The sequence below is a fragment of the Ursus maritimus genome, unplaced genomic scaffold (assembly GCF_017311325.1).
Source record: "Ursus maritimus isolate PB19 unplaced genomic scaffold, ASM1731132v1 scaffold_37, whole genome shotgun sequence".
Lineage (NCBI taxonomy): Eukaryota > Metazoa > Chordata > Mammalia > Carnivora > Ursidae > Ursus > Ursus maritimus.
In genome coordinates this window covers 636,849-662,427 of record NW_024426341.1, presented here as the reverse complement: position 1 = coordinate 662,427, position 25,579 = coordinate 636,849, and the positions used below count along the sequence as shown (strand labels likewise).

Genomic DNA, 25,579 nt, shown 5'->3' with positions numbered 1-25,579 from the left:
TCACGGGGAATGAAACCATGAAGATACCACTACTTTTGTCTTCTGACCAAATTTAATTTTGCCTTTCTACTATTTTGCAGGACATCAGGGAGATTATAAGAGTTGGAATGCTGTCAGAACCGGGGGTGCTTTCTTCGTCTTGGTCCCTAAGATTTCAGTGACCGCCTGAACCATTAGATCTTTTTGTCACTTCTGTTTAATTTCCTTCTTTCACTCCTCTGTCTCTCTCTCTCTCTTTCTCACTCTCTCTGGTTTTTGAGCAGATTCTTTGTGTTTCCTTAAAAATACAGGACAGAAAATGAGCATGCCAGTCTAACCCATCAATTTTATTTATCCATGGGAAATTTGCTAATTGCAATACCAGGTAGCATTTTACATTGTTTAGGGGAATGATAATTGATCAGGCCAGCCTGAGTTACAGCCACTGCTGCTTTATTGCTGGGGCTGGGGGTGAGGAGTCATGGTAAAAACACAGCCCAAGGAGCAATGAACTCTGTGTGTGTGTGTGTGTGTGTGTGTGTGTGTGTGTGTACCTTGTGGGGTAAGAAGAGTCCACAGAGCTCGCATTCACAGTCTAATATATTCCAAGCTGACTCTTAAAATAGAGAGGCCAGAACTCAATCACCAAATGGTACTCGGGAGGGGCTCTATTTCAATCTACAGGACACCATTGCAAGTAGATTATAAAATACAAGAAGTGTATAGTGTGGGTGAGTAACTCCTTTTTCTTGGAATTTAACTGCAGTGCAGTCACTATTTCTTTGAAATTACCTGACACCATCTCTGACCGCTCTCCTGCTTATTCCCCTTCCCACACTTGCTTCCTTTTTTGGACTCAAATAGCTCAAAATGGTATAATTCTCAGGCCCTCTGCAGAGGCCATTCCCTCTGCCACCACACGCTTCCCCAGACATGCTTGCAGCTCTTGCCCTCTCTTCCCTGAGGTATCTGTTCAAATGTCGCCTTGTTTACTGGTCTTGACTGAACACCAATTACCAAATGACAGTCTTATCTACTCTCTCCTTGATACCCACCCTTGTTCTCTTCATAGCACTTGTCACCTGCCAATGTATTATTGATATTTTTGTTTCTGTTCTCTTTGCATCATTGGATTATAGTGGCTTTTGGTTTTCAGGATCCTGTACTCATTGCCTGGAGTATATTTGACACTCAATACGTATTCCTCAAACGCACAAAAGGCATTTCTAATAAAAACGTAGAATGGATGAACTCTGTGGGGGGATGGTGGGAAAATGAGACCAAATGCCTAATCAGAGATGAAACAGAAGGGAATCTCTTAAAGGGGAAAATCCCTTCACAAGATAATGAAATTTATTTCTTTATTTTTTAAGGTCATATTTGTTTTCTGAAAGATAGCACAAGCAGGGGGAAGGGGCAGAGGGAGAAAGAGAAGCAGATTCCCCACTGAGATGGGAGCCTCACAACTCTTGGCCCCATCCCACGATCCTGATACCATGATCTGAGCTGAAGGCAGGTGCTTAACCAACTGAGCCACACACGTGCTCCTCCAAAAATAATTTCATGAGTGCAAAATACAAATTGTCCCAGGTCAACCATGTGAGCAATGCCCTTCGTGTGAAAATTAATGATCTTTTTTCCTCTTTCCTGGTAATTAATGCAAGCACATGCAACCAGGCAATGATACGAGCATATCAGAATTCCTTCTTCTGGGATTATCAGAGGAACCAGAGCTGCAGCCCCTCTATTCGGGCTTTTCCTCTCCATGTACCTGATCACTGTGTGTGGAAACCTGCTCCTCATCCTGGCCGGCAGCTCTGACTCCCACCTCCACACCCCCATGTACTTCTTCCTGGCCAACCTGTCCTTTGTAGACATCTGCTTCACCTCCACCACCGTCCCCAAGATGCTGCTGAACATCCAGACGCAGAGCAAAGTCATAACCTATGCAGGCTGCATCACCCAGATGTACTTCTTCATAATCTTTTCAGGGTTGGACATTTATCTCCTGACTCTGATGGCCTATGACCGACCGATTCGTCACCCCCTGCACTACACAGTCACCATGAACCCCTGGCTCTGTGGACTGCTGGTTCTGGTGTCCTGGATCACGAATGTCTTGCATTCCTTGTTACAGACCTCAATGGTGTTGCAGCTGTCCTTCCGAAGAGAGGTAGAGATCACCCACTTTTTCTGTGAACTCAATCAGATGATCCAACTTGCGTGTTCTGACACCTTTCTTAATAACTTGGTGATGTATTTGGCAGCTGTCTTGATGGGTGGTGGTCCTTTTGCTGGGATCCTTTACTCTTACTCTAAGATAGTTTCCTCCATACTTGGGATCTCATCAGCTCAGGGCAAGTACAAAGCATTTTCCACCTGTGCATCTCACCTCTCAGTTGTCTCCTTATTTTATTGTACGGCCCTAGGAGTGTACCTTAGCTCTGCTGCTCCCCAGAGCTCCCACGCAAGTGCAGTGGCCTCGGTGATGTACACGGTGGTCACCCCCATGCTGAAACCCTTCATCTACAGCCTGAGGAACACAGACATGAAAAGGGCTCTTAAAAGAATCCTTGGGGTTCCAGTGATGTAAGGGACAATGGTCCTGGGGCTGAAGAAGTGCCCATGATCGCAGGGCTCACCGCCTCAGAGCCAGGAACTGCTATTCTTTGATCAGGCTTTGGAAGTAGAATCTGCCCCTTCTATTTATTTCCTGGAATTTCCATTTGTTTGAATTCAACTTCTCCATACATTTACATAACTCAGCTTATTAAGCTTCTGCTCTGTCTGATATACATTTTCTCCTTTGTCCATTTTCATGTGTCCCCGGTGTTTTCCCCAACCTTGGATCTCAAATGCCTGGAAATTCCTGATCTTACATGGGGTAAGTTGGATTTCTTAAAAATACTTCCATTCCAAATGACTTATATCATACCAGGTAAATTTTCCCTAGATTTCCCACAGGTATAATCATGAGTTATATTCTTCATATGGAAGAAACTACATTGGCCACTAAGCCCTTCACGTAACTTTATTGCAGAGGAGAATACAAAACCCCACTTTTTCTCCTGAGTCTGTCCATCTTTTTACACCACTACCTTCACTCGTCTTTCTGAAAATGGACTCCAACACTGTCCCCTTTACATCTCAGGCTCCTGACAGGGATGCTCAGGCTAGGAAAGCCCGGGCACCCCCCTGTGCCCTGTGCTTGTGGACATTCCCACAGATGCTTCCCTGACCAGAGCTTCTGCTGTGGCTGCACCAGCCCTTGGTTTCTTACTGTGATTGCAAGAAATGCCTCAGCAGCACCCATCAGAGAACTCTAACAAAACCAGGTCTATTCCTCACAGGTCCTGGAGGGCACATGGAATGCCCAAAGGTCATTTGGGACCCCAATGAGGTCTCAGAGTGGGGGAGAGGCATTGAGAAGGAGAGAGAGAGAGACAGTGCCTCTGAGGGATCTAACTTTATTAAAGTTCGTGGCCAGAGTGCTTAGGGGTTTGCGTTTTAACACTTTATTGGAGAATTTTATATGAGTAGAATTCAGCTGCTCGAGGGGAAAAAGCAGTCACTCATGTGTCAGTATGGAGGCTACTCAGGGCTTTCTGAAGAGGTACTTCATGGCTGGGCAACCTGAGTACTTATCTGATAATTTTGTCCCACACCTGACAATGTATGATTCAACATGGCTGTCCTTGAATTGCATGCCTCAGAAATCAAAAGGTTCATGTCAGGCACTTTCTCTATAAACATGCTCCTGTGTTTCCTAACCGGTCTCCTGATTTGACTCTGTGATTCAACTGAGTGTCCAGAAAGCCCACCATAGCCACAGCAAACACTGATTAGCAAGTATCTCTCTCCCAGTGGAGTCTCCATGGAAAGACACATTTGAATAAACAGATCAACCTGATATGTTCTTCGTGTCAGGATGACCATGAATATGCAAAATTTCAAAACATTCATTTTCTTACCACACAAAAGATTTCTTTTTCTTCTTCCCTTTTTTTTTATTTCACATTTCATGCTGTGCATCTCTTAGCTGAAGCATGGAACACTGGTGTCCACAACTGAGGGGGATATTCACTGAGGTGAAGGTTTGCTTAGTGTCGTGTATGTTTTATCACTGAACTGTCCTCCTATTCTCAGTTCTGGTTTCTTTTATAATTGTATCTGTTCGCTAGGACTGCACACAAGCCATTCTGAAAACACGTGTCTTCATGTAACGCCTTTATTGTCAAAAGAGATTGCCTGGTGGACCCTTCTGATGTATTCTGCACTACTTATCAGTCTCTACATTGTATTTCTAAAGGCCATGCATGGTGTTGTGCGGAGCTGTAGTTCACTGCTTTCTTCGACTAATACATTTGACTCCATTTATATATGAAGGTTAATCTTACAGTTTATGAAAAAAAATAATTTACCAAATGTAAATTGCCTTAATTGAATTTCGCTATTTCTATACCCATATGTGACTCTTCGCCTTCTTCCCAGTTATGAGACGTTTCTCTGACCCCTGTCAGGTGGGACTCAGCTACATGTGCTTTTGGTCCGACATTGGTCATACACCATCAGAATTTAAATTTTCATTAACTTTTTGAAGTATAAGTGGAACATATATTAAATGTACATTTTGCTGAATTAAAGGTGTCATACTTGAATTAAGCATACAAAATGTATGGGTCCATTTGTAAGAATTCAAGAAGAGGTGCAGGAAGTTTTACCTACATTTTTATGTTATTGTTAAAAATGTAATTCACCTGGACATCCATTTCGTTATTTCTGAAGAAAATCTGCAACTTGAAATGAGTGCTGTGAGGACAAATACAGGGTTGACTACACTTTGTGGAGTCCACAGAAAATACTTGAGAGTGAGGAGTGTGTGTGTGTACGTGAGCAGTGTGTATATGTACGTCAGTGTGTGCACTTATTCATGTCTTTCTTTCAAGTCAACACACTCACACGTGTGCACACATACACTCACTCGTTTATAATTCCAACAGTGTCATTGAAAGAAATTTTGACAGAAAGATTTGAAGTAGAATGAGTGACTTTAATTTACAAAATTTTTATGGTGGGGCAACTGGGTGGCACAGTCGGTGAGTGTCTGACTCTTGATTTCAGCTCAGGTCGAGATCTCACCATCCTGGGATTGACCCCGAGTCATGCTCCACACTCACAGCAGAGTCTGCTTGAGTTTCTATCTCCCTCTCTCTACCCCTACCCCCAACTCTCTCTCAAACAAATAAATAAATCTTTTGAGAAGAACTTTAGGGTGACTTAATTTTAATAATGAATTACTTTTCCTATCTTAATGCCTCAAAGGCTTCAAAATCAGAGCCATATTGACATTTACACAGGAAATTCTCTGTACCATCTGATGAGGCCAAATATTTCCAGATTAACTCCAATTTCTCTATTTAATGTGGGATTTCAACACAAAAGCTAACTGAATGATTTGAGAGGCTCAAACTCAGTTCCTATAAATAATATCTTATTGAATAAATGTCTGTATTAGATTCCCTTCGCTGTTGTCTCAAATTACCTCACTAGTTTATAAAAACAAATAATTCTCTGAAAGTTCTAGAGATCAGAAGCATGAAAGGGGTCTCACTGAGCTAAAATAATTATGTGGGCTGTGACCTTTCTGGATGCTCCGGAGGAGAACATCCCCATCCCAGTGTCCAGTGGCCCCCACATTGCTTGATCATGGTCTTTCCTCCATCTGCAAAACCAGCACAACAGTAGTTTCAAGCATCTGTCTCACTCCATTCTTCTTCCTTGCTCTTCCACATTTAGAGAACCATTGTGATTACACTAGTCCAATGTGGATAATCCAGGATTATTTTTCTATCATAGGATAATGACTAGTAGCATTAGTCCATGTGCTATCTTAATTATTCTGCTAAGTATTAGGTAGAAGAAGGAAGGGAAGAATGAACCACAAGAGACTATGGAATCTGGGAAACAAACTGAGGGTTTCAGAGGGGAGGGGGTGGGGGATTGGGCTAGGCCGGTGGTGGGTATTAAGGAGGGCACGTATTGCATGGAGCACTGGGTGTTATACGCAAACAATGAATCATGGAACTTTACATCAAAAACTAGGGATGTACTGTATGGTGACTAACATAACATAATAACAATTTAAAAAAAAAGTAAACTAACATTTTCAAACATTCTTTGGGATGACATCTTTTGGAGGTCCTTCTGGTGCTTACTACAAAAACTTTTTTATATATATTATTTGATATTCCTCAAGAACCCTTCTATTTTTCACAACCCAAAGAGTGAGTGAAAAACTATTCTTTTCAAAAATATGTGCAAGGAAGATTCCTGGTGGAGAAGACCTAAAACTACCTACATGTGACACTAACACAGGACCACAGCCTTGCTCTCAAACTATGTTCCACAGACCAGGACCTGCTGCATCAGCACCACCTGGGAGCTTTTTAGAAATCCAGAGTCACAGGGGCACCTGTGGGACTCATTCCGTTAAGTGTCTACTCTAGGTTTTGACTCAGGTCATGATCTCAGGGTCAGGAGATGAAGCCCCACATTGGGCTCTGCACTCAGTGCAAAGTCAGCTTGATATTGTCCTCTCCCTCTGCCCCCACTTGTGCTCTCTTGAAACAAATGAAATATAAAAACATTTTACAAAGTGCAGAATCTCTGGACTCACTGGAGACCTGATGAGTCAGAATTTGCATTTGAACTACAATCTTGGTGATCTGTATGCACAGTGAAGGTAGAGAAAAGCTGGTCTAGAATCCTATTTCTCACCTTGTCACTGTGGACAGAGGGGCTGGATAATTACTTTTGTTGGTTGATGGCTTGTGGATTATGGGTGTTTGGCAGGAGCCCTCAGACATGGCCAAATATCCCCAGCTGAGAACCACCATGCCAGAACTTTACATCAAAAATCAAGGATGTACTGTATGGTGACTAACATAATATAATAAAAAATATTATTATAATAAAAAATAAAAGCATTCTGACATAACCTTAATCAAAACTCCATCCCTTCATTGCTTTGTACATTAAAGCAGAACTTAAATCCCTCTGAGCCCCATTTCTACAACAGAGAATGGAGTTCATAAAAGTACTACCTCACAGAATGAACATTTGTCAAAAATAAATGTGACACGCCTTATGATGTGCTAAGCTAGGTTGTGGTACATGATGTGTAAATGTATCTCTCATAATTAATAAACACTTCACAATGAGGGACTGAAGGCCAGTTCTTAACCTGTGATCTATGACATTCCTAATTATTTTGGCTAAACTGTCACAAAGCCAAGAAGTGCAGTATCCAAGATTTTATAGAAAAGGAACAAATGTCTCCCCTTTCTCAAAGAAGGAAATGGTAATTTTCTAAAGATATCAGGGGTTGTATTCCCACCATAAGTCAATGATTTGAAGACCTAAGGGAACAAGTCAGATGAATTCCTCAGTATTCGACTTTTGAGAAAACTTGAAGTCAGGGTTGTGATCAAGTGATGGAAGTTTAGACCTCTGGAAACGGGATAATTATTGGAGAAAAGGTAATAAAAACTGAATTCACCTGGCATACTTTGTGGTCTCCTAGGAACAGAGACTCATCCAGAAATATCTCCATTCTGTCCAGACCAGTTTCCCCAGGAGAAATCATGCACTTAATGGTGGGAGCACCAAGAGAAATGTGCCTAATGAGCAGAGGTGGAGAGCTGTAAATATCTCTTCTGCTACAGAACCCCAGGGTGGGCATTTTGGTTGGACAGAACATTGTTGTTGCTTTTGGAGTCCTACATCTGGCTGGGAGACTGATGCTTGACACCTTCCTGCTGTCCTGTCTGCAAACAGAGTTTGATCTCCATCAACAACTATCCAAGGAGGAATTGTGACTTGCAAAGGAAAAGCTTCTCTTGGAGTTCTCATGCAGGTGAGTTCAAGAGCCCAGCAGGTACTGCAGGAGAGGATCAGAGGGAACAGAAGCCAAGACTTCTACCGAAGGTCACCGAGAATCCATCCAGCATAGCCAGGATGCCACAGGTCACAGTAGCTGTTTGCTGACTTTACCAATAAATGAATGTATTTATTTAGGTTGCTGAAAAGAAAAGTGAACCTTGCAATCAGAAGTGCAAGTAGTAATGTTGATAATTAACTGGTATAAATGGAAGCCGGTTAGAAGGAATGGGGAGGCATAAAGTGCTTCCAGTAAACATAGAACAAAAGTGGAAGAATCCACAAATAGGGTATTAGCTGTGGAGAGATATACAGTGAAGTGAGGGCATGTCCTTTTATTTTAAGATGCGGCATCCTAGACTATGTTTCCACATGGATGAGAAAGATCCAGACCAAGGGATGGTTGCAAATACATCCTTGCAATAGTGGTGCATGGATGGGGCACCTGGGTGGCACAGCGGTTAAGCATCTGCCTTCGGCTCAGGGCGTGATCCTGGCGTTCTGGGATCGAGCCCCACATCAGGCTCCTCCGCTAGGAGCCTGCTTCTTCCTCTCCCACTCCCCCTGCTTGTGTTCCCTCTCTCGTTGGCTGTCTCTATCTCTGTCAAATAAATAAATAAAAATCTTTAAAAAAAATAGTGGTGCATGGAACATACACACACTGTCTTCTCTCATTCTGGAATTCACATGAAAAAAAAAACATATGTGGTAGATGAAAATGGGTTTGCTAATGAGCTTTACTTTGCATTATGTTAGAACCTGTGAGGCTGACTGTATTTGTGGGTTTGTTGGTCATTTGGTAGCTTCTCTGTTAAAAATTGTCTATGGAAGTCTTTTGCTTTTGGATAGTGTTACAAGACTGGATTTTTTTTCTTTTTTAAAAATGTGATCCTTGGGGTGCCTGGCTGGCTCAGCAGGTGGAGCATACAATGCTTGATCAAAGGGTTGTGAGTTCGAGCCCTGTGCTGGGTATAGAGATTGCTTGAAAATAAAATCTTTTAAAGATATAAATAAAATAAAAATTGGATCCTTTCTAACAAAGAATTGGAGTTTTTATACAAACTGAATGTTGGCCACTTAGTTCTTTTATGTCTATATAAATGTATTCATGGGGAATGTATGAAAGTTTATGAATTTTGTGTGGTCAAATCCATCAGTCCTTCGTATCGCGCTCTCTCATTTGCTTAAGAATTTTTCTATTGAGGTATAATTGACATATACCTTCCTGTTAGTTTGGGTGTAAAACATAAGGATCCCATATTTCTATATATTGCAAAATGATCACCACACCTGTCACCGTGCATCATCACAAAGTTTTTTTCTTGTGCTGAGGGCTTTTAAGCTATACTCTCTTGGTGACTCTTTGATCTGTGACAGGGTGTTATTAACTGTAATCACCACTCTGTACATTCCTTCTCATACACTGTTTTTCATTTTTCTTCTTCTTACTAAAAGCGTCCAGCATGCTCTTCAATATCCTTCATGTGTTGGTCCGTACTATACATGAAAAAGAAGTGCTTCATCCTTAGCGGTGATAAATTACCCTTTAAACATGTTTTTGACTTGTTTTTCCATCTCCTTTATTCCTTAAGTGCTCTTTTTGGCCTTTTTTAAAATAATATTTTGTATTATATTATGTTAGTCATCATACAGTACATCCCTAGTTTTTGATGTAAAGTTCGATGATTCATTAGTTGCGTATAACACCCAGTGCACCATGCAATCCGTGCCCTCCTTACTATCCATCACCAGCTCTTTGCCCTTTTGTGATTAGGTCTGTTTCTGAAGGTTGCATCCTCTTTGGCCATCATCTAGAACACATTCTTCTTTACCATTTGAGTAAAGATCACCTTTCTGTTGTATAAGCCTACTTGAATCCCTAGATATTTACATAAGATGAAATTACACCTTAGTTACTGCTTCCTCCCCACGTGTAAATGCCCCTCAGACATATCCTTTTATTTCTGAGTCTTTGGCAATTTAATCTTGAATCAGAATTAGTGACTCACATTGGTGTTGTTAAGTTATTGCTCTTGTAGGTCTTTATATAAGTCAGTAGCAGATTTTTCATTCCATTTTGTTGTTTTCATTCAGTACAGTTGTTTAGAAACAATAGACTTAACCTAATGTCATTCTCACTGACATTCTTTATTCCACAAGTTCTTAGTTTCTTTTACAACTTCTATTTTCTGCATATATACACATTCACGCACTTTCATACAAATGCTTCGATAAGACCCTATGCACAGCATAATTGCTCTTTATGTTTTCCTGCAGGCTTTTTTTTCTCCTTGTGTCGACTTTTCCTTCATTCTCAACAATTTCTCATGAAGTTGCCTCTAATCAATGGATATAACCCTAGTTCATTATTTCAATGTCTGTACAACTTTTCATGGTGTGGCTGTGCTAGTCACACATCAGTGGTTGTTCTTTTTTTTCTTTTTTGAAAGAAATACTATTGTGTCACTGCTACAAAAATATTTGGAGATTAGTAAGTTAAAACTGTCCTCTCAACCAGGGGCCATCTTGTCACCCAGGGAACACTGAAGCAATATCCAGACAGTTTTCACCGTCACACTGGGGAGGGGCAGGTGGTGGTCAGGGTGCTAAACATGCTACCGTGCACAGGGAGACCCACCGCAGAGAAGGATCTGGTCCAGAATGTCAGTCAGTGCAGAGACTGAGAAACCCTATGTTAAAGAGTATCTGTATTTTTAGTATTTATAGTTGCCTTTAGGTTGTTTCCCCATTATTTCACACTTCCCATTTCTACCCCCAAATTAGAAAGTGCCCCTTTCACTGCCAGTTACTAAGTTCCAGCCCAATCAACAAGGCAGCTCTTCGTGGGCTTTCCCAGCTGATGGGTGGGAGAGAGAAGTCTTCCTTGCTGTTTTCTCAAACTATCACTCACCTTGAGCAAGAATTCATATATTGGATCCCCATTCTTGTCCATTATTATTATTATTATTTGTCCATACATTCCATACCTATTTCCCACATGAAATTGCATTTCAAATTATTTTTACAAAGCTGTTATTATTCAACTGATTTTTGGTTGGGTATTTTTGATCATGAAAAAAATTTAAATTTCATGGAGTTTAATTTGTCTTCCTTTTTTGCTTCTGATTTTCTCACCTTAATCGTGATGGTTTTTCCCACCTGTAGATTTTATATGCACTTTTTCCTATGTTCATCTACAAAGGTTTATTTACTTTTATGCTGGTGTCTTTAATCACCTGATTTTTTCAAGGCGGGTAAAATAAGGAACCACTTCTTCCCTTTCAGACAGATAGCCATTTGTGCCAGCTTTAATTCAACCATCTGTTCCAATTGAAGTACAACGTCCCCATCTGTTAAATGTCCATGTTTACTGTGACCTAATTTCTAATTCATTCAACAAATAATTACAGAACAATCGCTATGTGCCAGAAAGTTCTAGATACATTTTATGTTATATTCTCTTTGCTAAATTAACTTCTAATTCAATGAGTGTGTGCTCTATCATGTTCAGTTTGATTTTGATGTTCTTTTTAGTTTTGTTAAATTCAGTTGTGTAAAGTTACCCTAGTTAATGGGTTTCATCTCCTTTGTCATTCTTCTTATTCTATAACTTCTCATTTTCTTCAATGTGTGTTTACATAAAGGCACATATACTCCCATAGCTTGGGGGGGAAGGGGAACAATGCACATGAGGTGTCTGCTCACTTGGTCCTGCACATACTGGCAAAGGCTGAAGGATTAATATAAATTTGTGTGTGACATAATGTCCTCATGGAAAAATCATGTGGAGAAGCTATATTGAGTAAGAGGATGGGTTGTCATGGCACATGCAGGATGTATAGAACAGGATCTGGGGTGAAGACCAGAACCAGGACTAGAGAGTGTCCATTGGACTTGTCAAAAACACCAAAACCCAAAGAACAGGAATAACAAAGAAAAGATGTCACTTAAGACAAGTAAGGAAGGGACTTGCTTCCTTGCCTCACCCACAACATGCCAAATAAACAGCGATTGGTCAAATAAATGTGGACTGGCCACCAGGAAAGCAAACCTTCTGCTCCTTAATATTAAAACAGCCCACCTGCTGTTCTACTTTGTATATTTCCTATTGTGAGGTGTTGGTTTACACCTTTGCTCATTTTTCTCTCGGAGCATCCCATCTATAACATGTTTCACACCAGGAAAATATCACAACTTTTGTCTTTTTGATCCTTTGTTATTTTTGCTGGGCAAAAATGTTTTTTCTTCCTCCTCGTTGGTCTCTTAAGGGCCACCTGCACTATTAGATCTGTTTTCCCTCTCATGTCCATGTCCTTCCTCTCTTTCCTCTCTGTCTTTACAGAAAGTTTGCCCATGTTTCTTTAAAATTATATTAGGCATAAAATGACCACACCAATACATATCCCCAAGTTTATTTGTCCATAGGAATTTCTGGGTACCATTTCTGCATTATTTAGGGGAAAGATAATGAGATCTGGCAAGCTTAATGTGTATCCACTGCTGGCCTAAATAGCGTGGCTGGGGGTGAAAAAGTCAGGAGCCCAGGGGACCATAGCAGGTCATGGTGTGTGTGTGTGTCTGTGTGTCTGTGTGTCTGTGTGTCTGTGTGTTGTGAACGGAGGGCAGTTCTTAGAGCAGGGGTACCAGGGCTCACATATTCCAAGGGGATGCTTATTGAGAGGTCAGAACTCAATCAACAGAAGTTACTAATGGGGGTGTCCATTTCAACTCACAAGACATATTTACAACAAAATTTTAAAAGCCGTGCAAAATTAACAAAATGAAGAGTTTCCTGTGTCTTGAAGTTTCAGCTGATATGGGGTGACCACTTTATTTCTCAATACACCTGCCACCATCTCTCATCACTCTCCTACTTGTTCCTTCCCCTCACCACCCTGGCTTTCTTTTGAGCCTTGGTTTTCTGAATCAAGCAGCTTCCTCAGGGCCTTGGCACTGGCTGTTGCCCCTCAGATAAACTCAATCTCCCTTCCTATCTCCCTCGAGGTCTTATTCACATGTCACCTTTTTTGCAGGTGTTGTGTGGACATCCAGTATAAAAAAAATAACACCCTATCAACTCCTTTACACCTGCTTTCCTTGTCTTCACAGCCCCTGTCACCTTCTGACATGTTATTTGATTATTAGTATTTCCTTATATTCTCTCTCCATCATAGGATTATAAGGACATTGTTTATCAGCACCCTATATTCATCGCCTAAACAGTGCCTAGAACATGGTCAATACTCAGTGTGTATTCCTTAAAGGAAAGCAAAACATTCTCATTAAAATGAGAGTCTACATTATGCTTGAGGAACAGACTGAGGAGGAAATGCAAATCCTGATGTGAATCGGTGCTAGGGATGCCCTAATTGGGAGATGAGACCCCACACATACATTGAAATTAATTTCCTGATGGGTGGTGGGGAGGGCACGTATTGCATGGTGCACTGGGTGTTATACGCAACTAATGAATAATCAAACTTTACATCAAAAACCAGGGATGTACTGTAGGGTGACTAACATAACATAATTAAAAACATTAAATAATAATAATAATAATAATAATAATAATAATAATAAAATATAACTGGTAGCAGGTATGCTAGGTTACTAATGCTTGTTTGTGTAAAAATTAGTCATTTAATTTCTATATCCTGACAGTTACCTTCAACCCATGAAGCCAGGAACCTTACAGGAGTTTCAGGGTTTCTTCTTCTGGGATTTTCAGAGGGTCCAGAACTGCAGCCCCTCCTATTTGGGCTTTTCCTCTCCATGTATCTGATCACTGTCTTTGGAAACCGGCTCCTCATCCTGGCCGTCAGCTCAGACTCCCACCTCCACACCCCCATGTACTTCTTCCTCGCCAACCTGTCCTTTGTAGACATCTGCATCACCTCCACCACCATCCCCAAGATGCTGCTGAATACCCAGACTCAAAGCAAATGGATCACTTACGAAGGCTGCCTCTGCCAGATATACTTTTTTGTACTGTTTGCAGGATTAGACATCTTTCTCCTGACTGTGATGGCCTATGACCGCTTTGTGGCCATCTGTCACCCCCTGCACTACATGGTCATCATGAACCCCCGGCTGTGTAGACTGCTGGTTCTGCTGTCCTGGGTCATGAGCATCCTGCATTCCTTGTTAGAAAGCTTAATGGCATTGCAGCTGTCCTTCTGTACAGAGGTGGAAATTCCCCATTTTTTCTGTGAACTCAATCAGATGATCCACCTTGCCTGTTCTGATACCTTTCTTAATAACATGGTGATGTATTTTGCAGCTATGTTGCTGGCTGGTGGTCCCTTTGTTGGGATCCTTTACTCTTACTCTAAGATAATTTCCTCCGTACATGGGATCTCATCAGCTCAGGGCAAGTATAAAGCATTTTCCACCTGTGCATCTCATCTCTCCGTTGTCTCCTTATTTTATTGTACAGGCCTAGGAGTGTACCTTAGCTCTGCTGCTCCCCAGAGCTCCCATGCAAGTGCAGTGGCCTCGGTGATGTATACGGTGGTCACCCCCATGCTGAACCCCTTCATCTACAGCCTGAGGAACAGAGACATAAAAGAGGCTCTGTTGAGATTCTCTGGGCTGACAGCTCTGAAAGGGTCAATAGTCCTGGGTTGAAGACGTGCCCACGACTGCAGGGCCCAAAGCCTGATCCAAATGTTGAGATTCTTTGATCAGGTTGTGGAAGTAGAATATGCCTTTTCTAATTATTTTTCCTGAAATTTCTATTTTTTTATATTGATCTCTCTCTAAAATGTACATAACTCAATTTATTAAGCTTTGTGATATCTGTGATATACAGGAGATTATTCTCTTCTCATTTTCCTACTCTTTCAATGTCCTTCCAACACTCAGATGTGAAATATTTGGACATTCTCACTTATTTAAAGGACTATGTGGATCTGCTAAGAATAATTTCTTCTCAAATAAAATATATAACAGTGAGTATTTTTTTCTTTTGTTAGACTGAACACTACTCCTATGGAACATCTACTCTTGGCCACCACAGCTGTTTATGTAAGTTTATAACAGAGAACAATTTGAGACCACGTGCTTCATTTCTGTGAACATGATTCCTTTGTATCTCACTACCTTCACTGCTCTTCCTGAGAATGCAGACTTTGACGTACTGGCGGTTCTAGCTGCTCATGGGAACTTTTCTACACAGTGGATCCTGTTGTTACATGGTTTGGGTTCACCATGACTGCCATAGTCACTGGCAAAAGAAATGATAATAAAATACATGTCTCCAGGTGGAATCTACACAGAAAGACATATACAGAAAAAAATAGATTGACATAATATGGCCTTAGAGTCAAACTTGACCTTAAGGATGATGAAGCAAAATATTAAATCATACATCTATTACGATGCAAAATATTCCTTTCTCAGGCACTCATCTACTCATTGAATTATGGAGTATCAGGGTCCATTTGTAAGGTTACTTATTAGTATGAGAGACTGGTAGCATGTTTGGGGTTTTATTAAATTATTTTCTGGATTCTGGCTAAAATTTTCCAGTGCTGCAAACTAATATGATTCCTTCCATTTCTCTAAATGAAGTATCTCCCAGTACTTGAAGTTTTGCCATAATCTCTACAGGGACAGTGAATGAACATCAGTATCATCTATTATATTTCATCCTCATAACCACAGGATGACTCACCAGCAAGCTTGGATTCCTGTCCAGGGATGCAATTCAGAGTCACAAGTTCTGTGCACACATGCATGTCCTTCCAACCTTTCCATGTTACCTCAAAGGGGCTTCAGTGGAGTTATTTTTAAACATGGTTATGTGAGATACACTTGAAGAACAGAGTAATCATTAAGGTTCCCTTCAATTATCAGGGGGAAAAAAAGGCCTAGAATAAAAAGAATCAGAGTATTACAAATGCTGTCTTTTCTGTCAGATTTGATTATTACATCAGTTAGCTATTGCTGCATACAAAGCATCCTAAAATAAAATGGCTTAATATAATATATTATGGAAGGGGAGCTTAAGGTGGGAGTTGTTCTGATCTCTGCAGGGCTCTCATGAGTCCTTAGTCAGGTGTGAATCTAGAGACTGTGTTTCTAAGGCTTATCCATGGGGTGTGTGGCTGCAGCGCTCTTCTGTCTTGAACCAACTTATGTCATCTTACTCCTTTTGTATATGTAGGTAATCTTCTAGTATTAGAGAAAAAATAATTTTATCAAATGAGAATTGTCTTAATTTAATTCCACTATTTTAATATCCACATGTAAAACTCCGCTTTTCCACAGTTGGACGAGAGCTCTCCCACCCCGATAGGTGTGACCCAGCTACCTGTGCTCCAGATCTGACCCTGAGTCATGCACCCCTAGAATTTTTAAATTCCAATGAACTTATTGGAGCATTATTACCTGTGATAAACTGTACATGTTTAAAGTGTACAACTTTAGGAATTGAGGGAGTCATTGAAAAATCATGGGTACATACTGCATGATTCCATTTCCATAGAATTCAAGAAGGTGCACAGTAAGCTCTCACTACTTCATTGTGCAATTGTTAGGGTGTAATCCCTCCAGCCTTCATTTTCTTCTGAAGGCAATGTGGAATCATAAACCTAACTTCAAGGGATGTTGTGATGAAAGGTGAAATGTATGGAAATGCTTTGTTGGGTTCAAATAATGTTCACGACTAAGGGGTTGTGCGTATGTAAATGTATGTGAATTCATACACATTTTTACTTCAAGAAAACATATTCATATGCTTGGAGATACATGCACAAGGGTCATAATGCTCATTATTACCCATTATAACCATATCTATTGTGTTGAAATTCTTGAGAGAAACTTCTAGGGTAAAGAAAAGAAAAGAATGAAAGCTTACATTTACATGATATTGTAGCAATGTGGAAATTTAGATTAAAAAAATTAAAGTAGAACAGCTGACCTTAATTTTAACAGTGAATCCTTTTTCCTGTCTTACTGCCCAGAACCTCATATACAGAACCAAATGGATATTTATGCTAGGAGAACTCATCTATGCCAGCTAATAGGGCTGAATATCTCCAAAATAACTTTAGATTTTTCTTTCACTTACGGTAGGGTTTCAACACAAAATGGCCTTACCCAAGGAAGCTAAGTGAATGAATTGAGAGGCTTAAATTCAGTTTCTTCAAAGAAAATTTTTGCTGGACAAATGCCATTGGCTCTTTCCTATTGCTGCTATCACCAATTACCACACTGAAGGTTTAAAAGAAACAAATTTACTATTCTTCCATTTCTGGAAGTCAACTGAAAATGAATGTCATGGCTAGAATCAAGAGGTTCTCCGAGGACACAGACACCTTGAATTCCTACTGCCTTGTTATGTGATTCTGGATAACCATTTTTTTTTAATCCACAAAAATGCATGTCTTTCCAAACTCTTCTTGGTACCTGAACAGGATCCTCATTAAAGTCAAGTTTTTTAAAAGAAATTGAAGAAGACACAAAAAGATGGAAAAACCTTCCATACTCATGGACCAGAAGAATAAACATTGTTAAAATGTCTATGCTGCCCAGAGCAATCTATACTTTCAACGTCATCCCAATCAAAGTACCAATGCCATTTTTCAAAGTGCTGGAACAAACAATCCTCAAATTTTTATGAAACTAGAAAAGACCCTGAATCGCAAAAGAAATGTTGAAAAAGAATAACAAAGCTGGGGGCATCACATTGCCTGATTTCAAGCTATATTACAAAGCTGTGATCACCAAGAGAGCATGATACCAGCACAAAAACAGACTAATAGATCAAATGAGCAGAGTAGAAGGCCCAGATATGGATCCTCAACTCTATGTCAACTAATCTTTGGCAGGAAAAAATATCCAATGGAAAAAAGACAGTCTCTTCAATAAATGGGGAAAGGAAAATTGGACAGCTATACACAGAAGAATGAAATTCAACAATTCTCTTACACCATACACAAAGATAAACTCTAAATGGATGAAAGACCTCAATGTGAGGCAGGAATCCATCAAACGCATAGAGGAGAACATAGGCAGTAACCTCTTCAACATCAGCCACAGCAACTTCTTCAAGGCATGTCTCCAAAGGTAAGGGAAATGAAAGAATAATTGGGATTTCACCAAGATAAAAAGCTCCTGCACGGCAAAGGAAACAGTCAACAAAACAAAGAGGCAAACCACGGAATGGGAGATGTTTGCAAATGACCCCACAGATAAAGGGCTGGTATCCAAGATCTGTATACAATGGAATATTACTCAGCCATCAGAAAGGATGATTACCCAACATTTTCATCAACATGGATGGAACTGGAGGGTATTATGCTAATGAAATAAGTCAAGCAGAGAAAGACAATTATCATATGGTTTCATTTATTTGTGGAACAGAAGGAATAGCAGGGAGGATATTAGGAGAAGGAAGGGGAAAATGAAGGGGGGGAAATCAGAGGGGGAGACGAACCATGAGAGACTATGGACTCCGGGAAACAAACTGAGGGTTTTAGAGAGGAGGGGGGTTGGGGGATGGGCTAGCCCAGTGATGCGTATTAAGGAGGGCATGTAATGCATGGAGCACTGGGTATTATAGGCAAACAATGAATCAAGGAACACTACATCAAAAACTAATTAAGTACTGTATGGTGACTAACATAACATAATAAAATTTTTTTTTAAAAAAGAACTTCTCAATCTTAACACCCAAATGACAAATAATCATGTCATTAATTTCTTTACCTTTTTTATGCCCTAAATCCTCTTTAACCTCATGATCAAAGGGCAACTCTGACATGAGCCAGAATTCCTGCCCAGTAATGCCCTGGGAATGCAAACTTCTGGCTGAGAGTCCCATAAGTTATTCCTGCAAAAACATACAAACCTTTCCAACCTCTCCCAGTTACCTGGAAGGGAATCTCAATGGTAGTCACTTTTAGTACAGTCCAGGCCATTATGACTACTCCTTTCAAATATTAGAAGAAATGTCAAAAATAAGAAGAAGTAGATTATTCTTAATATTCTCAGTTATGTTTACATTGACTATTATATCAGTCAGCTGTTGCTGCATAAACCATGCCAAAATAAATGATATAAGATGTTGTTGTTGTTGTTGTTGTTGTTGTTGTTGTTGTTGTTTTCCAATTGCATGGGAGTCTATGTTGGGCAATTCTTCTGGTTTCTTCTGGTCTCCTCATGAGGCTGGGGTCTGCTGCAGGTCAGCTGGAAGTGCTCCGCTAACCTTGCTGTGTTCTCACATTTGCAGGCTTGCTAATGGTAGGCTGGTCTAGGTTGGCCATCATTAGTGCAACTGGGCTGTGCTCCACGTGTCTTCTCCTCCTACAGCAGGCTAGCCTGGATTTGTAAGCATGGGTACAAGGTAGGGTTACAAGAGAAAAGCAGAAACACAGCAAAGCCCTGTGAGGCACACTGTCATTTTCAGCATACACTATTAGCCAAGGCAAATGAAACACGAATTTCAGCCCAGATTCAAAGGTGGATAAATAGACTCCATGTCTCAATGGGAGGAGCTTCACAGTCACATTGTGAAGTCCATGGATCCAGAGATAAGTGGTGAATGGGGACCATCTCCGTAAAAGGTCTACCAAAAGTGTAATTTTCAATTCAATAGTTTTATTGGTGCAGAACATAAAATCAACATAATGACAATATAGTAGAGTACAATATAGTGATTCGACAATTCTACACATGACTCAGTGCTCATCACAGTGAGTGTGCTCTTAAGGGTTGAGTCTGCAGGATTTTCTATGTTTAGTTATATCATCTGTAAATAAAGTCAATTGTATTTCTTTCTTTCTGAGTTGGATGCCTTTTATTTCTTTATCTTGCCTGATTGCTCTATCTAGGTCCTGCAGTATTCTGTTGAATGGGAGTGGTGAGAGTGGGCACTCTAATTTTTTTCTATTTTAATGTTTTTTTTATTATATGTTAGTTGATCTGAGAGGAAAAGTCTTCTAACCTTTCACCATTGAGTATGATGTCATTGTGGATTTGTCATATATGGTCTTTCATGCTGAGGTATGTTTCTCCTATACCAACTTTGTTTCAGGTTTTTTTTCTTTTTAATCATGAAAGGATGTTGTATTTTGTCAAAACCTTTTTGCATGTATTAAGATGGTCATACATTTGTTTTATTTTATTATATTAATGTGGCGTATCACATGTATTGATCTGCATGTGCTGAAACATCCTTGTATCCCAGGGATAAATCTCACTTGATCATGGTATATAAGCCCTCTGATGTGCTATTTAATTCAGTTTGGTAATATTTTTTGAAATATTTTGTGTCTCTGTTCTCCAGGGATATTGGTCTATGATTTTCTTTTTTTCTTTTCTTTTCTTTTCTTTTTTTTCTTTTTTTTTTTTTTTTTGTACTGACCTTTTCTGGCTTTGTTATCTGGGTAATTCTGGCCTTGTAAAAGGAGGTTGAGGATGTGGTCTCCTTCGTAAGTTTCTGGAAGGGTTTGAGAAGGATTTTCATTAGTTCTTCCTTAAATGATAAGTAGAATTCACCTATGAAGCTCTCTGGTCCTGGGCTTTTCTTTGCTGGGATATTTTCGATAACTGATTTAATAGCCTTACTCATCATTGGTTTGTTAACATTCCCTATTTGTTCCTAATTTAGTCATGGTAGTTTGTGCATTTCTAGGGATTCATCCATTTCTTCTAGGTTTTCCAATTGTCTGGAGTAAAATTGTTCATAGTGGTGTCCTAGATTCTTTGCATTTCTATGGTATTGATTGTCAGGTATCATCTTTTGTGGCTGATTTTATTTATTTGCACCTTCTCCCCCATTCCTTTTCTTTCATCTAACTAAAGGTTTGTCAATTTTGCTTAAGTTGTTTGCATATTTATTGCAGGTCATAATGCTCAAATAAGTTAATTAGAATTTAAACATTCTAGGGGTGCATGACTCAGGGTCAGATCTGGAGCACAGGTAGCTGGGTTACACCTACCGGGGTGGGAGAGCTCCCTTCCAACTGTGAAAAAGCAGAGTTTCACATGTGGGTATTAAAATAGTGGAATTAAATCAAGACAATTCACATTTGATAAAATCATTTTTTCCTCTTAAACTAGAAGGTTAACCTACATATATAAAAGGAGTGGAATGACATAAATTGGCTCAAGACGGAAGAGCACTACGGCCACACACCTCATGGATCAGCCTAGGAAAAACAATTAGATGCAAGTAATGAATCATGGAACTCTACATCGAAAACTAGGAATGTACTGTATGGTGACTAACATAATATAATTTAAAAAAGAAAGAAAAAGAAAGAAAGAAAGAAAGAAAGAAAGAAAGAAAGAAAGAAAGAAAGAAGAAAGAAAGAAAGAGAGAAAGGAAGGAAGAAAGAAAAAAGAAACACAATGTATAGATGCACACCTGACCACGGATTCATGAGGAGCCCTGCAGAGATCAGAACTCCCTACCCTACAACCTCTTCAATAATAAAGATGTTACATTAAGCTGTTTTATTTTAGGATGCTTTGCACGTAGCAATAGCTAACTAATGTAATAATCAAATCAGGCAGAAATGACAGCATTTGTAATCATCTGAATCTTTTTATTCTAGGCCTTTTTTCAGATAATTGAAAGTAGCCTTCATGATTACTCTGTTCTTCAACATTATCTCATGCAACTGTATTAAAAAAAAAATGACTCCACTGAGGTCCCTTAGAGGTCACATGGAAAGGTTGGAAGGACATGCATGTGTGCCCACAACTTGTGACTCTGAATCACACACCTGGACAGGAATCCAAGCCTGCTGGTGAGTCATCCTGTGGTTATGAGGATGATACATAATTGATGATACTGATGTTCATTTGCTGCCCCGTTAGAGGTTAGGACAACATTTTGAAACTGGGAGGCATTTCATATGGAGAAATGGAAGGAATCATATTTGTGTGTAGCACTGGAAAATTTTAACCAGAGTCCAGAAAATAATTTAATAAGACCTCAAACATGCCAACAGTCTTTCATTCTAATGAATATTCCTTACAAATGTACCCTGATATTCCATAATTCAATGAGTAGATAAAGTGCATGAGAAGGAAATATTTTGCATAGAAATAAATGTATTATTTAATATTTTTCTTCATCATCTTTATAGTGATTCTAAGGCCATATTATGTAAATCTATTTTTCCTATATTTGTCTTTTTGTGTAGATTTCACTTGCATACCGGTCTTTCAATATCACTTTTTTTGTGAGTGACTACGATAGTCATGATAGACATAAGTTGTGTAAAAACAGGATCCTAATGTGTAGAAAAATCCCCGAGATTGGCTATATCAGCCAGTACGTCAAAGTCTGCATTCCCAGGAAGAGCAGTGAAGGTAGTGATACACAAAGGAATGATATTCACAAAAGGGAAGCACAGTGGTCTCAGATTTTTCTCTGTTATAAATTTATATAAATAGCTGTTGTGGCCAAAAGTAGATTTTCCATAAGAGTAGTATTCAGACAAATCACAGAAAAAATAGTCACTATGATATATTTTGAGAAGAAACTATTCCTAGCAGATCCATGTAGTCCTTTGAAATAAGCAGAAAGTCCAAATATTTCACATCCAAGGTTAGGAATAACATTGAGAGAGTAGGCAAATTACAAAAGGAAAATCTCTTGGGTATCAGAGGTATCACAAAGCTTACTAAATTGAGTTACATATATTGTACAAGAGGTAGAAATAAAAAAAAATTAGAAATTTCAGGGGAAAAATTAGAAGAGGCATACTCTACTTCCATAATTCAATCAAAGAATCTCAACATTTGGGTCAGCCTTGGGTCCTGCAATTGTGGTCACTTCTTCAACCCTGGACAATTGACCCTTTCAGAGCTGCCATCCCAGAGAATCTCAACAGAGCCTCCTTAATGTCTTTGTTCCTCAGGCTGTAGATGAAGGGGTTCAGCATGGGCGTGACCACCGTGTACATCACCGAGGCCACGGCACTTGCACGGGAGCTCTGGGTAGCAGCAGAGCTAAGGTACACTCCTAGGCTCGTAAAATAAAATAAGGAGGCAACTGAGAGGTGAGATGCACAGGTGGAAAATGCTTTATACTTGCCCTGAGCTGTTGAGATCCCAAGTATGGAGGAAGCTATCTTAGAGTAAGAGTAAAGGATCCCAGTGAAGGGACCACCAGCCAGCAACACAGCTGCAAAATACATCACCATGTTATTAAGAAAAGTATCAGAGCAGGCGAGTTGGATCATCTGATTGAGTTCACAGAAAAAGTGGGGGATTTCCACCTCTGGACAGAAGGACAGCCGCAACACCAGTAAACTTTCTAACAAGGCATGCAGGATGCTTATGATCCAGGAAACCAGAACCAGCAGTCCACAGAGCCGAACGTTCATGATGACTGTGTAGTGCAGGGGGTGACGGATGGCCACATACCGGTCATAGGCCATTGCAGACAGGATAAAGTCATCTAACTCCGCACAGAGTAGGAAAAAACACATCTGGGTGAGGCAGCCTTCATAAGTGATCACTTTTCTCTGAGTCTGGATGTTCAGCAGCATCTTGGGGACGGTGGTGGAGGTCAAACAGATGTCTACAAAGGACAGGTTGGTGAGGAAGAAGTACATGGGGGTGTGGAGGTGGGAGTCAGAGCTGACAGCCAGGATGATGATCAGGTTTCCAAACACAGTGATCAGGTACATGGAGAGGAAAAGCCCAAATAGGAGGGGCTGTAGTTCTTGTCCCTCTGAAAATCCCAGAAGAAGAAACTCTGAAACTCCTGTAAGGTTCCCTGGCTCCATGGGTTAGAGGTAACTACCAGGAAATAGAAAAACAAATGACTAATTTCACACAAACAAGTGTTTTTGTAACCTAGTATAAGTTCTCCCACTTATATTCTAGAGCCAGGAAATTAGTTTTAATATTTGTGTGTGGTCTTGTCCCCATTAGGGCACCCTTAGCACCATTTCTCATCAGAAATTCCATTTCAACCTTAGACTGTTCCCAAGCATAATGCAGACTTTTTTTTTTTTTTTTTTACTGAGAATATTTTTCATTCCGGTGAGGAATACACACTTAGTATCGACCATGTTCTAGGCACTGTTTGGGCAATGAATATAGGGTGCTGATAAACAATGTCCTTACAATCCTATGATGGAGAGAAAATATAAGCAAATACTAATAATCAAATAACATGTCAGAAGGTGACAGGAACTGTGAAGACAAGGAAAGCAGGTATAAAGGAGTTGATGGGGTGTCAGTTTTTATACTGGATGTCCATACAAGACCTGCAAAGAAGGTGACATGTGAATAAGACCTCGAGGGAGATAGGAAGAGAGATAGGTTATCTCAGGTAGTGTGTGCCCAACAGGGGCAATGGCCAGCGCCAAGTCCCTGATGAAGCTGCTTGATTCAGAAAACCAAGGCTCAAAAGAAAGCCAGGGTGGTGAGGGGAAGGAGCAAGAAGGAGAATGATGAGAGATGGTGACAGTGTGTTGAGGAATGAAGCAGTCACCCAGCACCAGCTGAAACTTCAAGATACAGGGATTCCTTCATTTTATTAATTTTGCAGAACTTTCTTAATTTTGTTATAAAGATGTCCCATGAGTCGAAATAGACACCCCATTAGGAACTTCTGTTGATTGAGTTCTGGCCTCTGTCAATAAGGGTCACCTTAGAATATGTGAGCCCTGGTACTCCTGCTTTGAGGACTGCCCTCAGTTCACAACACACACACACACACACACACACACACACACACACACACACACACCATGACCTCCTGGGCTACCGACTGCCATGACTTTTTCACCCCCAGCCAAACTAGTTAGGCCAGCAGTGGATACACAGCAAGCTTGCCAGATCTCATTATCTTTCTCCTAAAGAATGGAGAAGTGGAGGGCACCTAAGTGGCTCAGTTGGTTAAGTGTTTGCCTTTGGCTCAGGTCATGATCCCAGGGTCCTGGGGTCAAACTACACCTTGGGCTCCCTGCTCAGCCAGGAGCCTGCCTCTGCTGCTCCCCCTGCTTGTTCTCTGTCTCTGTCTTTCTGTGTCAAATAAACTAATAAAATCTTTTTAAAAAAGAATTCAGAAGTGGTACCCAGAAATTCCTATGGACAAATAAACTTGGGGATAACTACTGATATGTGCATTTTCTGCCTAATATCAATCTAAAGAAACATGGGTGATCAGATCAGTAAAAACAGAGAGAAAAGAGGGGAAGGACATGGACATGAGAAGGAAAACAGATCTAATAGTGCAGGAGGCCCTCGAGAGACCAACCAGGAGGAAGAAAGAGTCTCTTTGGTTCTGGTGATATTCCTGCTCTCCTTGGATCCCCTTGATGCCAGCCAAAACATTAAAGGAGGAAAAAGACAGAGGTAGTGATATTTTCATGGCGTGAAACACATCATAGATGGACTGTTCTGAAAGAAAAATGAGCAAAAGGTATAAACCAACACTTCACAACAGGAAATATACAAAGTAGAACAGCAGGTGGGCAGTTTTAATATCAAGGAGCAGAAGGCTTGCATTCCTGGTGGCCAGTGCACATTTATTTGACCAATCACTGTTTATTTGCCTTGTTGGGGGGTGAGACAAGGAAGCAAGTCCCTTCCTCACTTGTCTTATGTGACATCTTTTCTTTGTTATTCCTGTTCTTTGAGTTTTGATGTGTTTTTTTTTTAAGATTTTATTTATTGAAAAAAAACA

The 25,579-nt window shown here is 40.2% G+C and overlaps 2 protein-coding genes and 1 pseudogene across 2 annotated transcripts; 2 read left to right on the top strand and 1 right to left on the bottom strand.

Moving 5' to 3' along the window:
• The first annotated feature begins 1,646 nt into the window (after nt 1–1,646).
• LOC103681569 lies at nt 1,647–2,572 on the top strand (annotated as a pseudogene).
• Nucleotides 2,573–13,674: 11,102 nt separating this feature from the next.
• Nucleotides 13,675–14,544, top strand: LOC103681570 (olfactory receptor-like protein OLF4). Its single transcript, XM_008711160.2, has one exon. It carries the CDS (start codon nt 13,690–13,692, stop codon nt 14,542–14,544), a length of 855 nt encoding a protein of 284 aa, XP_008709382.2. The 5' UTR covers nt 13,675–13,689.
• Nucleotides 14,545–22,715: 8,171 nt separating this feature from the next.
• Nucleotides 22,716–23,887, bottom strand: LOC103681571 (putative olfactory receptor 7A2). Its single transcript, XM_008711161.2, has one exon. It carries the CDS (start codon nt 23,667–23,669, stop codon nt 22,716–22,718), a length of 954 nt encoding a protein of 317 aa, XP_008709383.2. The 5' UTR covers nt 23,670–23,887.
• Between the last annotated feature and the right edge of the window lie 1,692 nt (nt 23,888–25,579).

Excerpts from the sequence above, each read along its gene's own strand:
- LOC103681570 (XM_008711160.2), top strand. The coding sequence starts at position 13,690 with ATGTATCTGATCACTGTCTTTGGAAACCGGCTCCTCATCCTGGCCGTC.
- LOC103681571 (XM_008711161.2), bottom strand. The coding sequence starts at position 23,669 with ATGGAGCCAGGGAACCTTACAGGAGTTTCAGAGTTTCTTCTTCTGGGA.